Source organism: Pieris napi, chromosome 16 (genome assembly GCF_905475465.1).
Source record: "Pieris napi chromosome 16, ilPieNapi1.2, whole genome shotgun sequence".
In the NCBI taxonomy this organism is placed as follows: Eukaryota; Metazoa; Arthropoda; class Insecta; order Lepidoptera; family Pieridae; genus Pieris; species Pieris napi.
The window spans coordinates 4,833,372-4,852,955 of record NC_062249.1 but is presented as its reverse complement, the minus strand read 5'-3'; the positions used below and the strand labels follow the sequence as shown (position 1 = coordinate 4,852,955).

Genomic DNA, 19,584 nt, shown 5'->3' with positions numbered 1-19,584 from the left:
GTTGCGTGTAAAATGGCGAAGCTCGTAACTCGAGCCCGAATTTTGTGTTCGTCGAGAGTCCTCAACAAATCATTTTAATGACTACATGTGAACATTTTCATTTAATTTCATTAAAGTTTAACGACTTATATAATTGTTATAAAGGCTAAAGCTTTGTCTCGTTCATTCAAACGTACTTAAGTGTACTACCAACGAACTCGCGTGACAAACAAAAGATTTTTTAATGATATTATATTTTAATATTCGACTTAACTTTAGACCCGAATGAAATTTACCATAGATAACATGAGAGTCTAAAACAATTTACGGTTTTGCGAAACGGTTCATAGAAAAGTTTCATTAATTTCACCCCCATTATATGTAAATATGATTTAAGGGTGTTAATAAAGATTTGCATAATATGTAACTTAAAATATCTTCATACATAAGAAGACATGATAAGCTTTTAACAGCTTTATTAAAAGTAGAGCGTTGAATTAAGCCGGAAACGGAAGTGGGTCGGCCGCTAAAAGTGCATTATTGAACTTTAAAGTCTTGGAAGTTGTGCAACGATTTTTTTTCTATGGAATATTACTTTCTTTATTAGTTTCTTGTTCACTAACAACCCCAACTTTGTTCATTTTATACATATTTTTAATTAAGGCGTATTTTAATAATATAAAAATGAAAAATATACTGCTTTACATGCCTGATAATGCATGAAGAAACAATTCTAAATTCGAATAGGCTATGAATTAAAATCTTAAATTCTCTACAACTTTACACTTTAAAACGCCACTCATGCGGATTATAAGTTCCCTCATACAATTTGTCTACTTCACTTTTTTATAATACACGTTATTTTACTAAGTTAGTAGAGTAAGATTGGTACTAAAAATGTCCTAACATGTGGTTACGTAGCATAGCATTTCATAGCATCGCAAATAAGAAGGATGTATCTAAGGGCACGATTAGTATGAAATAATACGTAGGTACTGCGATGAAAAGGGACTAAATTTTCTGATATTTTTCTATGTGAAGCTCTGATATGGTATGGGATGCAACCTGTTCAGACACGCTGGCCCCTTCCCATCTACATGGTACCAACAACAGAGCTGGTGCGGCTGAAAAAGCTAAAGCATGCAAATACTAGGGTCTAGGCTCCGAATATGATTTTGTCCCATTCGGTGTCGAGTTCTTGGTCCATGGGGTCCTAGCGCTATAAGGCTTTTTAAGGATATAGCAAAAAGGTTAGTCGACATCACAGGAGACCGAAGAGCTGGTTACCTCGGACAAAGATTTAGTCTAGCTATTCAAAGGGGGAACGCTGCCAGTATCTTCGGAACCTTGCCTAAAGGGACTCCTTTTAATAATATATTGTAGTTATTACATTTTAAGGGTAGTTATTGTTTTTGTATTACAATTGTTAAAAAATTTGTTATAAAATATTTAAAAATAAAAGGACTGGAAAGCAAGGTTACTGGCTTTACGTTTTCAAAGGTTATAAATACAGATTTACGTTTGACGCAGTTACACGTTGAGTGCGTCATAAAATTTAATGCACTCGAGAATGTGGTATTGTATTTTTAAATTATCTTATTTTTCATCTTTATTGGTTTTTCAATTTTATAGTCTTACATGAGTATCTTATACAAACACAATTAAGGCATCTTCGCGTTGATGATGCCTGATCATGGTAATTAAGTTGTTATTTAAAGTGGTACACTGAAATTTCCTTGCTTTATCTTCGTCAGTCGCGCTCTTCTGAAGATCGTGATAGTGGCGCCGCACAACTGCCTCCACTCTCCTGTCTATGGCAAGCCTCTGGGCTTGGGTAGATAGTAAGATCTGTAAGCGCCTTTATTTTATCGGTCTAGCGAGTAGGCCAGCCATAAGCTTTTCTAAACTTTCTGGATCTATGCGTGTTACATGTCCAAAAAACACAGGATGCGTTGGTAACAAAAGACGATCACTTAACTGTAGCCGTCTTAGTATTGACACGTCTTTATCCTGAGCTGTCCAGAGAATCCTTAGGATCCGCGTCCAACATCAGTTCAGAGCATCTATTTTTGTCTCTTTTATTTTCATAGATGGATATAATAGCTGCTCCTTGCTTTATATGCATCGCATAATTGTTCTCTATTGACCAATCACAGACTAGCGACAATACATTCGTTTTGACATTTTAATGAAAAACTATAAGCGCTATCATCTGTCGTGTTATCAGTTTCAGAATTCTATTTTTAAAATTCATAATTTAAAATCGTTAATTCTAAAGACTTATGTCCATAGAAATATCTAATATTACGTTTCTCAACTCAGGATTAAGAACAACTCTTATTATTAATCGAGATAGGCGAATAATTCGTTTTATTAGATTCGTCGATAACATTTTATTGACAGTTTAAAAACTGCGGAACGACTTCATAGACATAATTGTTTCGTCTGGCAAACAAACATTGCTCAGGTACATGAATCAGTATCGTAAAAAATTGTAAACAAAATGTGAGGGAGTTATTTCTGTCGGAATTTTCATTAAAGTGTTGTAATAAATTATTCAGTTTTTAATGCAGTGATGAAATTTTTGTTATGTCGAGTTTAAGGTGAACATTCTTTAACTGTTTTCATTTTTAAAACGGTTTCATTTGTGAATGTAAAATGGAATATAGTTTTCCATAACTCTTTCATTGGGATTACTTGTAATTAATGCAGAGTTTCGGAATTTGATTCCCGGCGAAATAATAGTTTTTAGGCGCTACGTCTCGTAAGTACTGACCGCGTGCGGCGGTTTTAGGTTCAAGTTTTCTAAACAAATAGTTTACTATTTTGGTATTTAGATCGATATTAAAAAGGGAATAACATCCAACTAGTGGAGTTAACATGCAGTAGACATTTTCCCCGAAATTTGAATTCAGTATTACTGAAACATAAGGCTTTTTATTTCCATAAATCCTTAAACACCTTTTTCGGTTTTTTTTTCGGATTTTTTTTATACAGATTATTAAATATATAATATATAGAAAATCCTATGAGGCTATTTACGCATCACCAGCATATGAATTATCATTGTAGATACGAAATCGTTAGTCATTAATATGATAAAAGTAATAAAGTTGAATAAGCACTGCCGTAGCTACAGATGAACAACAGTAATTTGAACATCAATTTAATACTCTTTTGAGCTTCAAAGTCTGTTAAAAACAGTCAGTAGAATAAATTACTTCTAACAGTTGTATGGGAATTGTTGTAGTTACACAAAGGTCAAACAACGCGTGGTTTGCGTGTTTAGATTGTTCGAGTTGAACAAACGGGCTTGTGACTGTGTTTATATTAATTATATTTAACTGTAATAATTAGGGGGTAACTAGTTAAGAACAAATTCACTTGCTGATCATTTAACAAAATTCTTATTATTGTTTGTTTTATTTACTCGAGTATATTTGTATAAAAATGGAATAGAAATATAAAAGAAATGATGTAGTAGTCTTTACCGGTATACCAACAAATTTTAATAAATCATTTTATCAACACATAATATTTAAAAGCGTATTCCAAAATCAATTCGACTTAGGGTCAAGAAAAGAGCGTACTTATTCCTAAAAGACCGGCAACGCACTTGCGAGTCTTCTGACAATGTCAGTGTGTATGGGCGACGGTTATACTCAACATCAGATGAGCTTCCTGCTGTTTGCCCGCTGTTATACAAAAAAAATAAGGATAGATAGATAGTTTTTAACTGTACATAACTTAAATCGTAAAGAGACTAACTAATCAACCAAATACCGTATATAAATTCCTAATAAAAATATGGTTCAATGAAATATATATTTTTTTTTAGATTGGACAATTCACACCAATTGACCTAGTGCCATGCTAAGCTGGTGAAGCTTGTGTTATGGGTACTAGACAACGGTATATACATATTATAGATAGATAGATATATAAATACATATTTAAACACCCAAGACCTAAGCACAACACCAAATGCTTATCACATCGATGTTTGTCTCAGAATCGAACACGGGACCCATGGATCCGCAGTCAGGGGTACTAACCACTAGACCAATGAGCCGTCAATATTAAATGTGATTATTTCGGACAAAGGAATATATAGCGAGATAAGGTTACCAGTATTATTACCCAGTTTTGGATATTTACAAGGGACGTACACGCTATTGTATCGGTCGGGCTGGGCAAAAACAACAACCTGTCATGTCTCATTTAGACTCCACCCTTTCTAAAATTATTCAGAACATTTAGAGGTTTCGTACGGATATTTTTCTCATTCGATATCGAGTTAGGGAGCCCTACATTTCTAAAATTTACTTCCCTATTACAACCCTTGTTTAGCTTTAGATTTCTGTATTTTTTCTATATAGGCCAATATGTGCCTCTGAATTTTGGGTATTAGTTACCATATGAGGGTTTGGAAGTAAAAACTATATATTAGATACCCAGAGTATTAACGTACTGAACTACTGTTAGACCACTCTGTTCTTTCTATGTAAAAATTAAAAAATATTCAGTCAGTGATCTCCGACGCTTAAACGTTTTCATTAAAACAATTTGCAACTGAAACAGTTAATTAACATTCGTTTTCATTTCATAAAGTAATTGAATTTGATTTAAGCATTCATTTCTTTGTTCCCCATTTTGTTTTGATTTCGATTTGTTCTTCAAATAATATTAAATATATATTATTAATATAAAAATAAATCAGTGGCGCTGCAGTGCAGTGCAGTGTTTTTTAGGTCTGGGCCTCAGATTTCTGAATCTGTTTCATGATCATTTTTCAATTTAATAGGCAAGTAGGTGGACATAGCCTTCAGTGCCTGACGCACGCCGTCGACTTTTTGGGTCTAAGACATGTCGGTTTCCTCACGATGTTTTCCTTCACCGTTCAAGCAAATGTTAAATGCGCACATAGAAAGAAAGTCCATTAGTGCACAGCCGGGGATCGAACCTACGACCTCAGGTATGAGAGTCGCACACTGAGGCCAACACTGCTCAAATATATTATATATATTAGTTGCTTCTATTATGACTTGATAACACACAAGTGTATGTCCTTCTTTGATTACAAGTATTTACGAATTCCCCGCATGCCTACCGAGAGGTTCACTTGACTTATCAAGTGCTAATTGAATAGTGACATTGAGTATTTAAAAAAATCTTCACCGATATACAGGACTACCAAAGCCACCCCATTGCAGAGTCTCCCAGGTAAGTTTCAAGTGAACTGAAACACTTGCTGATCGTCTTAACACATATATATCTAATATCCTTGATAGTTTAATGTTTCGAGGATTCACTTTTATAGACACCCAAAATATAGTTTCGGGAGAAGTCAGAAGGTACAAGTCACATGTTGTTCTTGAAGCCGGTGAATGGTTTAAATTGTTAAAAATGCGAGGAGAATGTTTATTAAACCAAATGGTACTCTGACTTATTAAATCAAAAATACATCATCTAATATCTAAAATTCTCGTGTCGCGGTGTTTGTGGTTAAACTCCTCCGAAACGGCTCGACCGATTCTCATGAAATGTTGTGTGCATATTGAGTATGTCTGAGAATCGGACAACATCTATTTTTCATCCCCCTAAATGTTAAGGGTAGTCCTAAATTAACCCCTAAATATTTATTTTTTATTTTTAGATGTTTTCTTCTGTTTTTATTTTTTTATGATACAGCATTAAAAAAATACATACAACCCCTCTTTCACCCCTCTACGATCAACCCCTATTTTTTATTATAAATTATATACATGGCAATACGACGTTAGTCCGGTCAGCTAGTTATATATATTTTTGCACCCGGTGTGCTAAGAGTGCTCCACCTCCTTATTTATTGAATAGATATTTTGGCGCAGACAAGTCTAGGTAAGCTCAAGAATTGGCACGGAATGCATATTATGGCGCGACTGTGAATCACACTCAGACTGCCAATGTGTTATCGATTCAAACGAAAGTGCACACAAGATTACCGTGATTTCCCTTTTCAACCTTGTTAATTCAGACACTAGACGTCTCGACTTTTTCAATACATGAACGACTGCATTTCAAAGAAATTTTTATTATTACGAACAAAATTCCATCAAATTATGACATAAGTAGGAATACTGATTTTTAAAAATAAACTAATTTTTTATGTATTTATTTAAATCAAAGGTTAAAAAAATACTATATTATGCTTTATTTTAATAAATACTGAGAAAGTAAGTACTATGGTTATGTGTAGGTCGGCTGGTTGTTTGTGAGTTCGAGAATGTAATTTTCAATATCATATTCATTTATATACATTTTCCATCGCGCATTACAATAAAATCTTACATCTAGAAACAAACAACAATAACAATTGCACAGGTAAACCCAGCCTGCTTTATACTTAGTTACTATTACTAAGAAATATATTTTTTTTAAACTATAAACATTGGGAGATAACTCGGTGGAAAGAGTTAAAATCAAGAGACTATTAATTATAAACTAACTTACATCCTAGCAATAGCAGAGTTAAAACCTCGGATGGTTCTACAAAAGTAAGTGGCAAAAGTTTTAATAGGTAAACGAGGAAGTATATCATATTATATAGAACATACTTTTATATATAATTCAATATTTCCATAACTGACGTATCGCGTGATTGACAAGCATTATCACGTTCCTTCTGTATCTTGAGTTAATAGAGAATATTATTAAAATATTTGAACTAGTGAATGAAATCCATAGCAAATAAAAACAAAATACGATCAAGCTTCAGTCTAAAATTCTTAAAACAAAATCATAATTGACGAAAGAAATCTTTTGCCTTTTCGTCTTCAGGTAATTAGGATATGTAGGTCAAGTGCGACGCTTTCGTAACAACGTCAAAATACATGCGTTTTATAGTAATTTATTATTTTGTTTTGACAAGCTTAGAAAGAATCATTTGATTAATGAAGACAAGATATTCGTATTTTAATTTGTTTTTAAACTGCTGTTTCGACGTTAATTTTGTTTCGAATTTTTTCGTCTATATTAATCATAGAATAAAAATAATTCAGTGACAATAGAACTCTTTGATCATACAATACAACATACCGATATAAATCTGAAGAGCTCGCCGCTTTTCCTTTATAAATAATATGAAGATCCGCCTTTCATTACGTACGTTTTGTATATAATATATTTATGCAAAACCGAATAGTACTTAAAATAATGAATGAACTTTTTTAAGTCTGAGCCTTAGATTTCTGTTGAGTAATCGATTTTTGTTCTCATGTTGTTTGATCAGCCTTCTGTACTTTCAAGTGTCGACTTTTTGGTTCTTAACGGTTTCATCACGATGTTTTCCGAACGAGTGTTATATCCCATATAAAGTTTATTTGCACAGCTGGAGACCGAATCTCCGGCCTGCTGAGATCATCCCTGGATAAGAGTAATACGCTAAAGCCACTAGGCCAACAATATTCTAATAATAGGATAAAATATGAATTACGAATGTTTGACCAACGGGTGCCATGGGACCTATATCAAAACTTATATACCTGTTAAACTGTAGTTAAGTTTAACAATCAATTATGCGAAACACCGTACCGTAAGGGTAATCGCAGATACGCTCGGGGTGTTTACCAAACTTAATTATGAACTAGCCGACTAATTGCCCTTTAACCTTTACAGGCTATTTCTAGCCGCTCAGGAATAATTTCATGTGCTATATTATTATTCCTTCCTTTTTTTAGAAAACCTTACTAAAGAGAGATCGCACGAAAGCGATAAGGCCGCCAGTGGCCTTTTCATTTAATTATGTCTATTGTATTATGATTCTGCAACGAAGTGTTGTTAAATAAATAAAAAAAGAATTTTTAATCAAAACGCCAATGAAATGGTATGCAGAATAAACAATAACTATCTTTTTCAATAAATATCTATTGACATCATTGTATGTTCCCAGAGTTCCTAATATATAATCTCACTAATATTATGTATTTAATTTTTTTTCGACATTATCGTATTAGCTAAGTACTGTAAGCAAATAATTAAATAACATTACAGAGTAACATTGTTTTAAAGCAATTGGTATTGCTTTTTTGAGTGTATATCTTTTTTAAATATCCCACGTCCAATACGAACAATTTATTAAATACTGTGATAAACATTACATACGTTACAATCGCCGTATAAATAACATGAAGTTTCGCGTCTGCGTAACCTAAACATTTGATTCGCAACGTAGTCAATACTATTTAATTACGCATATAAGATTTGATTGTGTACTCATAACGTCCCCTATGTTGTATTTGTCCTTTTCCTTGCGATATAAGGAAACACATTATGTAACATCAAAGAATTCACCAATGTGAAACAATCGGGCACGAGGCTAGCTGTTAAGTGATAACATTGACACTCACATTACCAGAGGGCTCCCAAGTGCTGCCGGCCTTTTAAGAATTGGTATGCTCTTTTTTGAAGGACCCTAAGTCGAATTGGTTCGAAAATACTTCACACCACACACATAGAGGTGGTGCGCGGCAAAAACTGCCTTAAAAACGCTCAGTTGTGGAACGACGGACGTCGAGGTGGTCTTATAGATTTATGTAGTAACTAACTTACGACAAAATATCTCTATAGGTATAGTTGTAAGAAAACATAAGATAACTAAAATTTTAAAGAAAGGAATTTATCGAGAGCTTTCAATTACCATTCTCGAAATCCATTCACGACAAATTGTCTTTTCTCAACAACAACGACTATAAATAGATAAAATAAAGTAGGCGCGTGACACAGAATTAATGAGATATCTAACCCAGAGCAAACATACTAAATATGAGATATTACGGATGACAAACTTAAATGTATACTAGAAAACCTCTTAAAACTGGGTGGAATTATTAAAGGGCATACAACCAAGAAAATATGCCCAAGAAGTTAAAATATTGCAAGTCGCTTTCTCTGTTCCTATATCCCTATGTATGCAACTACGCAACGGATTTTGATGCGGTTTTTTAATAGATAGAGTGATTGAAGAGGAAGGTTTATATGTATAATAACATTCATTAAATAGTGGAGAAATACTGTTATTTTTGAGGTTTCTAATGTGACGTCGTAAATAATTACATTTTTTCCGCTTACATTGCAAACGCAGGCTGAACCTTACGAGATTTATCAAAATATCCAAATTAAATGTAATGAATAATGAATAAATCAAAACTACTGGATCGATTTTAATCATTTTTTCTGTGAGTGACATAGGCTATATATTTTATACCCTCGCGAAACCGGAGCGGGCCACTATTTTTTTATATTATGTGTACTTAGTGTCAGCATTGCACCCGTGCGAAGCCGGGGCTGGTCCCTAGTTTATAGTAAAGCATATCTCACTTGCCCAATAGGATTTTTATAGATTAGATTGGGTGATTATGGGCTTTCATACATCTAGATAAACTTCTTTAGGTCTCAAAACCTTCAATCTAGTAATTATTTGAGCGTTCGTCCTGAAAATATAGTTGGTAGATGTGTTCTGAACAGGCTATACAAAAAACTAAAGTTCATAGTTCTATAAACGGTGAAAAATCAGATTTACTTAAAAACTACTGACAAGGCATTGACCTAGATATCTACATAACTGTCCCAAACCAAACATTAATATCAAAGGCTGGCAACTGATCAACACTCTCTAAACATAATAAACGACTAACAAATTGCCTATTTTAATATAATTAAATGTTATGAATCTCTATAAAATATTTTTGTTAAAAGTTCCGTTTTCTCTCTGCCGTGGGTAACGTAAGTTTTGTGTAAGGAAAAGTATATGAAAGTTGAAAAAATAAAACTATATAACTTTAAATAAGAAGACCCTGAGTCAAATTTTGTGCATACATGCGTAATCTACAATTTATGTGCAGATCTATTGTCTTAGTTACTATTGTCTATCGTAGATGTTTGGCGATATATAAACAAAAATAAGACGTAGGTAAACGCGGTAGTTAGCGTTATATTTTGCATTTGTTTTGTTTATGAAACGGCAACAGTACATTAACATTCTAATTACATCGCGTTTCTTGAAAAGGGGGAAAAAACTATATACCTATCGCTCTAATGTCTTCTAGTACGACGTAGCTATAGTACTATGTATTATTTATTGCTATGAAAACAAGATGTTCAATTCAGATTTGCGTTTGAGAGCGTTCAAGTATAACGTAACGAATTTTTTTGTTCCTTTTGTAAAACGTTACGATGCGGGGCGGGGATTGAATTACGCGTTATTGTTAATATTATTTTCGACTCCCACTACTTTACAGCACATAATGGTAACTTTTAGCTATAAAGAGTTACTGGGTGGTCACGAAACGTTTTACTATTGGGTAAAGAAAAACGTTAAAAATTGCGTGACGTAATACTTAAACGCTCCCTATAAATAAATTGTCGCCATTTTTACTTTTTATCAATGTCTATATAGAATAAAACTAACTTAGTAAATGTATGGAAAGTATTGTTTCAATGTCAAGTGAAGCATTGTGCTCAACGATTAGCATGTAAAAATAATTAGAGGATATCACATTTTTTTACAACCAAAAATTTTTTTCACGAGGAATTAAAAAGTCTGGCGGAGAGTTTCTTGCCAGTTTTTCTCGCTCTACGCCTTTGTTTTGGGAACTAGTAGATTCAGTTTAATGTTTTTCAACATGTTTCAATGTGTAGTAGATACTGGTGTATGACTAAATATATTTTGATTTAAATTATCCCTGTAAGTATTGCAAATATATTAATGATTACAAAGAATCATGTATACTAGTAAACAAAAATACCAAATGATATAAACTTCGATTTAATATCATTCTTACTGATGTTCAATTTCAAAGAGGGTATCAGAAGATATTGCAATCTATGAGAAAGAATGGCACATATACTTTGAAATATCACGTCTTTGTGACTGACCTAGAAAAGCTTTTGAAAAACAACCATCTTATGTTATTTCAATTATACGACAAATACGTATTAAACATTAAAAGTTTCGGTAATGTAAAAAGGATTAAACTATTTAAATTTAATTTGAATTTTTTTTAATTATTTTTTATGAATTTTTTCTAGAATTTTATTTGTTCGTTATTACTTAGGTGTGGTAGTTTGATTATAATTTAAATAACAACGACATGTTTTCACTGCCATTAGTGCATTTTTTTACATTAACCAAATTCAAATTTAAAAAATGTTAATACAATGTTTTAAGATAATTATTGCAGCCGTCATCTCTCATCAATCGAATTTTCTTTCAAAAACGTAATAATAATGATACATTGTTAATTATACAATTTACATTGGAACACCTAAAGATAAGTTATCTATAAAACAGATTACGATATGTATTGTTCATATTTTCATAGACTTCTTCAAATAGTGCCAGCTCTTTTCGAAGGTTAGCGATCATCATGGCTGCTGTAACTTTGGATGCTGCGCTTCTGAGCAATGGTGCTTTGAGTAAACCATTGTCAAAGATTCTTCAACCAAGTCGTGTCTCTGCGGCCAGGTCTCCTTCTACCTGACTATTACTTTGCCTTGTATGCTATTCTTAGACATATCAAAATTAGAAAATTAACATTCAAAACATAAAATAATTAAAAGAAATTAAATATGTGATATTAATTTACTAATGTAATTAAAGTATCAACCTAAGTTTCTAAGGTTTGAAATATTTCTTCAAATATGTTCTGAAAGGACCGTCTGAAGAGGATTTTATATAATTACTTAATCCTACTAACTTGGTATATACGAGAGTTTATATAATTTGTATTGAAGAGACTGAACTCATTTTTAATATGGTATTAAAGATTCATAACAAACTATAACAAGTTATATTATCATTTCTAGCAAAAATAATTTAAGCTTATGTCCAAATCTAAAGCGTCAATTAGACTTAAAAGTCTCAAGAGTTCGAACCATTTCTTCTATTATATACTATACTATAATAATAATAAAGCCCGTTTATTTCCAAACTTTACAAATGTACAGCTTAAATTTGTTAGATACATTTTTTTTCTTGTTGCCCTAATATCCTAACTTCCTTCAGTACCATTGATCGGAACCCTTTAAAGGTAAAGGCCTCCTCAAGCTTTTTCCAAATAATCCATGGCTTTCTTCTATATTCTTCTTCTATATCTTCTATCCACCTTCTTTATGGCACCCTCTTCTCCTTCTTCCCCTTAGTCCTTTCCATATAGTTGTCTTTAAAGTCCACCTTTTATCTGTACATCATGATTGCCCCGCCCATTGCTATTTCTGCTTAGGGCATAATGTAAGGCATCTATAACTTCAGATTATTTGACAGTGCTCAAGACGAGTTTTAAACTTGAGATACGGGCGGAATATGGATAATGAGGATTCTTATGGAATCTTGGAAAGAACCTTAGAGCATTTTGTTAGTCAAAAACACATATAAAAGAACCTTTTTATAAATTTCATAAAGGTATTTCGAGGGTCATATATCACTAATTACTTAGCTGATTCGACTTGCAAACGTTTGGGTTTCTTTAAATTCAATGGTAAAGGACAAAGAAAGCTTTTGTGTACTTCCCTTGCGTAGCTCTTTTGTTTAGACAAATCGACCTTTCTCGTAAAATAAAGATAGCCCAATTGAATAGGATTATCTATGCAAAGATTAGTTAATGATTATAAAGTTCAGAGTCTCACTCTCGAACGTCAACAATGTATTGAATATTGATACGAGCCAACAAGCTAAGTCTCGTTTCTTACCCCTAGAAGTCATACTTAGCGCCAAGCGTTTCTGAATTGCCCTGAGAGTCTATTAAGAGGTAACTTGAACGAAGTAAAGAATTTGATAATGAATTGCTAACTTATTAAACTTCATATGTTTAATCAGAAGCGGAAAATGGTAATTTAACCTTATACTGGAAATTTATCCCTAATTTAGTAACAAATTCTGAGCATCATCATTTGAATATACCTAATTTATTTTAATTATTAAATTATATTATTCAATGAACACGACTGAAAAAAATTCTTCAAAAATAAAAAGTGCAGTGACTATATTGGTAAGTCCATTGTTTATTATGCTAGTACATACGAATAGCATTTCTTGAAATTACTGCATTTCACGACATAGCTATACCATATTCTTATTTTATCTATATTTGATGATATTTTATAGTGACATCATTTTGTAGCTCATAGTGTTTTTTTTTTTTAATATCTAACCTGATTTTGTAGATTGATTGACTGACATGTTTTAAAATCAAAGCTTTAAAGTTTGGAATCAAAAAGAACACCTAGCCGCTATTAGTGTTGTGCATAAACGATTTTATTATTGTGTATCGTAATTAATCAGATCCTTGCTTTAATATTTCACACTTAAAATCACTTGAAATTGCAAAACTGGTAACAACTTCCTTTTAAGTTACAAACGGAACCAGACTACCATCGGCCGCAGATACAACGAAGCTCTTTTCACAGAGCCCTTTTCCATATCAGAATGTTTTCATCAAAGTAACAAAAGGGATGAAAAATCTCATTGACACGATTCTTTTGATTTGACACAATTTCGGCCAAACCGTAAACCGAAGCATTTTAGCTGGGCAAATATTTTTTGTATAAATGGAACAAAATGATTGTATGATGTTATGTTAGTTGATACAACCCTGCTGTGAAAAAAATTGTAAAAATAAAAGTGTTTTTTTAGATTCGGTCACTGTGCGTTAAATATCTTAATATCCAAAGAATCAGTAAATTGTAATATCACTAATTGAACAAACACGATTTTAAAATTGAAATTATATTAAAAATTTTCACCTGTTTATTAAAATACTACGATAAATGACGATTATCTGTAATAAAATTATCTGCAGAACAAAATGTCGCATCAATACGCAACCAATCTGCGCGTTTATTAATATTTAAGCAGAATCAATTTATGGAGGGAAATCCTTGGCCGCCATGACAGTTTAATATATAAACGTGGCGACAGGTGGCAGCTTGGAATTACAATCTTTGCGAAAATTCACTGCTTTTACCATTTGCATATTTCTGTCTCACAATAATTCATAAAATAGACAAAACAAATAACTTCGCAGAAAATTATATTGGAACAAAGCCGATTTTTTGACAATACATAACATTTTTAAATTATAGACTACACAATATTTAACAAAAACAAACTCACCCAAGTGTAGTCATGGTGACAATGGTGTACCAAAAAGCAGCAGGAATGGAAGTGAAGTTGGTATCCTGTTCATTCTTCTCAGCGTAGAACATAACAGTTGCAAAAATAATGATGGCCATCGCCAGGGAAAAGACCAGAAATCCCAGCTCACTGGCGCATGACTTCAAAGTATAACCCAAGATACGTAATCCCTGCGAATGCCTTGAAAACTTGAAGATTCTGAACACTCTAAACACTCTCAAGGTCACAAAGGCTCCCGACACATCATCGTTGTCAGTAATCCCCAATCCAATATAATATGGCAAAATTGCCACCACATCAATGATCGACATCACCGATCTAACGAATTTGCATCTATCTGGCGCTGCGAACAGCCTCAACAAATATTCAGCAGTGAAAATCATTACACAGGCTGTGTCTAAACAAAAGAAGACTATCTTATATCTCTCTCCACAAGGTAAGGTTCCTGCGCGACCTGGCCGATGTCCACAGGGAACTGTTTCTACTACATTCGCCATAACTGAGACGGCAATGAAAAATCCGGTAACATAGTAAAATACTAGAGCAGCAGTTGATGTATGAGGGTTCTCGAACGCCCTCCACATCTTTTGCCGCAAATCTGTAAGCTGTGGCAGACTCTGGTCGCCAGCTTCACTGAGCTTGTCATCCATGAGACGCTCAGCATTCTCTCGTTTCCTATCTCTATAGTCTTCATAGCAACAATCACCAATAACATCGGGCAAAATGCCGAAAAACGCTAACTCTTCATCATAACCAGTTAAGCACTCATGTTTTGGATAGTGTAGCTTTCCTGTTCTGTAGTAATTGAGTATGTGTCTGAATATATCAGGGTCTCTATCAAAGAAGTATTCTCGGCTGTCTTCATCATAGAAGAACTCTCTTTCAGAGGAACCAAGAAGTGAGTCTGGATATTTTTCCAGGGTGTTTCTCCAGGTTTCAAACCGTCGTCCAGAGACATTAATGAGAAGCTTTTCATCCTCAGCACGGCGCCTGTCTTTGGGCACCGGCGGGGGGGGAAGGGGGTGTGTGGCTATAGGGACCCAGCCGATGGCCGCGGCGCGCGCGAAAGGCAGCCATGCGGCGACGGACGCCATCACGTGCTTTCGGCGCCACCGTCGCCGCTCTACTGGCTCGTGCCCCCCTCGTGGCGCTATTTCGGGAGCCCGCCCAGATGAGCGAGTGTTGCTAGTATCTGGATATTTAAAATCGCCAATATTATATTAAAATAATAGAATCATTTTGAAAAAGTATTGTTTCACTACAGACACACGGTTTGTAACGAAATAAAACCTATTTTCGAAGACTTATTAATAGAACTAAAAAACAAGGCATGTAATGTTAAAAAGACAATCAAATGTGTAAGTCGAAGTTATGCCCATTGAGAAAAGCCTTTTTAAGACACCCAATCAATCAATAAGAAATCAGTAGGTTTGATTAGTTTTAAAGATAAATTTAAATGGAAACAAGTGTAACAAGGCTTATAAGTATGAAATATTCCTCTCACTTGTAAAAAATTTCATCCACTAGCAACTCTACCCGGGGACCGACATAAACACGCATGTGCAAGCCGTGACGTCACAGTCAATAAATTGATTTTCATCCGTCCATCCTTACACGCCTATCAATCGCGAAAGCTCTATCTCTATCACACATCTTTAAGCTTAAGCGACCTTTTGTATGTTTTTCACTTTAAAATATATTTTTTTAAAAGCGCTATTGTCTCTGCTAAAGGCTTTACGTCGAAGGTACTCTTAATTCTTAAGCGAGGTTGTGTTTTCTTGGCCCGTTTATTTGAAGTAGGTCGACATAGGGGTGGCATTATGTTAAAAATTGATTGCACTAATGACCGGCTTGAGAGTTATGACGTTATTTCAATTGCATCGATTAGAATTAGGGCACCTGTTTTTTTTTCTTTTTTCTCTCTCCTTTTGCAAGTTTTAACCCTCAAGATTTTATCATTTATAAAAGTTTTGTATTTTTTAACCGAAAAATAATAGAGTACATTGTTTCAAGTAAAAATAAAAGAGAGATTTGTTATCGTAGCACGATATCACCCCCGTAGGTTGGTTACATGCTATTATATTTACTCGGAGTCCTGGGTTCTATTCTAAAGAAAAAAAAACATGAATACAAAAGCTTATTGTAAGCCACCGTGGGGCAGTCATTCATAATAGAGCCATGGACATTGGACAACCCTTTATGGGGTTGCTGTTCAGATTTGTTGTACATATTTTTTTTTTACTAACTTTCTGCGGCTGGCGCGTTGTTTAATGGGCATAAGATGACAGTTTCATCGCAATGTATTCCTTTATCAGACGAGTAAGTGCACCTTAACTTCGCATATAGAAGAATCTATTGTCGCTCAGACCAACAACATAATATATCCATTGCCATTTTCATTTCGATCTAAGGACAAAAATATTTATAGATGTTAAAAATTCATTATTTTGTTTAGAAAATTAAAGTATGGCCAATACTTTAATTTTCTAAACAAAATATCGAATTGTTTTTTTTTGGCTGTTATTGTTAAACGCTTTAATAATATGCATTGAAATTTCATTTTACCAAGCGAATTATCATTGAACCATCGCTTTATCGCCAGCGTCACTATAAACCCTACGCAATTCTTGAAAGTTATGAATAACACATATTTCTCTGATCCAACACAGGATGGCGCTATAATCAAGACGATGGCCAATGTTATTTAACATGTTCACCTCGCGTATATGATACATAATATATAGAGAAAACTTTCTAAAACCCACAGCTCACTACTACCACTGAACCCACCCACAACAGAAAATAAGAAATCCTGTAGAGTAGTTCTGTCCTGAAAGGATACAGTGCAAATCGTTACAGGCCTACGCTGACAAGTATAATCATTTAGTATACATTTGAACTCTGTTCATAATCAAGATTTGACCCACATAAATAATCATCACTAAAGTAAACCAGTCTTCACAGTGAAATTCGTTATCTCCTTGAAACTGCAGGTAGAAAGCAGTACAAATCTCGGCAAAGCCGAGGCTTAGATTAAACGGGCGGTGGCATGTATGGCTTTATTTTATTTCTAGTATGTATTATAAAATATATTAGTGATTCGTAAGGTACACCTTTTGTAATGCAATTTATTTAAATAAGTACCGAGGAACAGTCACCTTAACACGTGATGCTGGTAGGAGTAATTTTTAATTTTATTTATTATATTGTAGGGTATTACTATTCAATGAAGATAACAAAAATGCCTGGTGCGTATTATATGGGCTCTCATACTTTTGGCAGTATTTCTGATCCGGATCATAAAGGATTCCATGTGGTGGCTTTTCAATTTACTAGACTAATATTGAACCCTGTGGCGCTACTACCCTATATGAGTCTTCCTTTGACATTCTTTATTCTTGGACCTTTTCTATTTTTTAGAGACAAGTAGGTTTTTAGGTTTGAGTGATTATTGCGCTCATAGAAAAAAAATTCTATGGGTGCTACGCCGTGATTCCAATGATCTCACAAGCACTGCGATTTATCACACTATTAGCAAGAGTGCTATTAGTACAACAAACTCCCTAGCGAAATTAGAGAATTATCACTGAATAAGTTCAAAACTCTCGTTAAACGTAAATGAATCAATAAAGCTTTTTATACATTTGACGATTATTTAAATGGTGTTATCCTTGGGAATTATTTGCTCCAGTTAAATATTTCTGGCTGGTCTGCCTTAAAAACAATTTGTATGACTCAAAACTTGGCGATTAAAACGAGTGGCGGAGAGTTTCTTGCCAGTTCTTCTCGCCCGCTCTACGAGCTTGATTTTACTGGTAGTAAATTTAGAATTGATTTAATATCTTTTTTGTTAACGTTCATAAGTATACTTGGTTACCTATATGAATAAAGTTATTTTGAGTTTTGAGTTTGAAAGGACCTTTCTTTTGTTACGTATTCCAAAGAATTTGAATACAGAAGCAATGGGAAGAAAAGAGAGTTCACTTTATAAAATGTACATTTATTCTTACACCAATTACGTTCTATGTACAAATGGAATGGAAAGCGCACTATGAATATATTCACTCATCCATATATATAAATTATTACAGGACATTCTGTCAAAAATAAATATAATTTCTCAATAGAGTGTTTCAAGCACGGGATGTAACTTCCGACTTCACAGTTAAGTTACATCGTTGACACTTATTAAAAAGATTGTATTTGCACAAAATTTACAGTTTATAATAATACATTTTTCTTTTGACTAGAAAAGTACAATATGGATTTTAAAATTATAAATCTGTCCAATAGAAGTATAATAAAATGCAGTAAATAAAAGGTAAACAAAAATCATTCGAAATAAAATAAAAAATCTTAAAAATTACATTTTATGAAATTTTGATCATACCTAATAGTGATAAAATTGCAAAACCTGTCACAGTTGTCCTGATTAGACAAAAGGACGCTGAAACACGCGCGTACATCTCGATAATTAATTAGGTACTTAGTATAATATATATTTTGATGAAGTATTTGTATGGTTTAGTTAAATGCCTTGTGCGCCTTTGAATGATTCCGAATTTAATACATATAATAAAACATTACACAGGATATTAAACTGTTAGTATGTATATGTCGCAGCCAACTAGCTTAATTAGCCGTTCAATCAACAGCCTAGTCTCTTTACTAAACAGCACCGTTCACCTAGCGGCCTGAATAATATTCACATTTGATGAAACAGCTAGGCAAATTACTTGAATCGATGACGTTACATAACTTGTCTATCCTGTTCATTTCAATTTAGTTCCACTTTCTGCCACCTACGCCAAACTGTCAATAAAGCGTCGGCAAACAACAAATTTGATGACGTTTTCCAAAGTTTAATGAAAAGAAAGAGTAAGCGTAATAACACTAATAAGTTACATTTTAAATAAATTAAATGAAAAATTTCTTATGTTCGATATTTCAGCTTTTTTATTTCTGTTATGTGATCGTATGACGCCTAAGCATTAGCCAGCCACTTTATTAAATGTTGTAACAAATGCTACGGCTGTATTCAGGCTGCTAGTTAAACGGCGCTGTTTAGTAAAGTGGCTAGGCTGTTGATTGAACAGCTAACTAAGATAGTTGGCTGCGACATATAAACACGATACACTGTTTGTAGAAATAGCCGGCCAAATAACGAATTGTTTCAGGGTTTATATATTATATATCGTACATTAACTCATACATTTACTTATATTTAAAGAAATTGCACATTTCTTTGGTACATACTGAGCTGTATGAATTGCAAATGCGTAAAAATACTATGAATAAAATAAATAACTTATTATACAAATAACATTAAAATTTATTTAACTAATCTTAAATAAACAAAATTATTCTTAATCTACTTTGCTTTACGAAGTCTTCGTGATATTGTTACAAATTCTACTCCATTTCATTTAAGCTCC

General features: G+C 33.4%; 1 protein-coding gene across 5 annotated transcripts in view; it reads right to left on the bottom strand.

Moving 5' to 3' along the window:
• Positions 1-15,262, bottom strand: part of LOC125057402 (potassium voltage-gated channel protein Shal) — a 49,155-nt gene extending 33,893 nt beyond the window's left edge. For all 5 annotated transcript variants that reach the window (XM_047661070.1, XM_047661071.1, XM_047661069.1 and 2 more), the window contains exon 1: positions 14,129-15,262. In XM_047661070.1, coding sequence (XP_047517026.1) covers positions 14,129-15,243 — 1,115 coding nt within the window. In that variant the 5' untranslated portion in view covers positions 15,244-15,262. The remainder of the gene's footprint in view (positions 1-14,128) is intronic.
• Between the last annotated feature and the right edge of the window lie 4,322 nt (positions 15,263-19,584).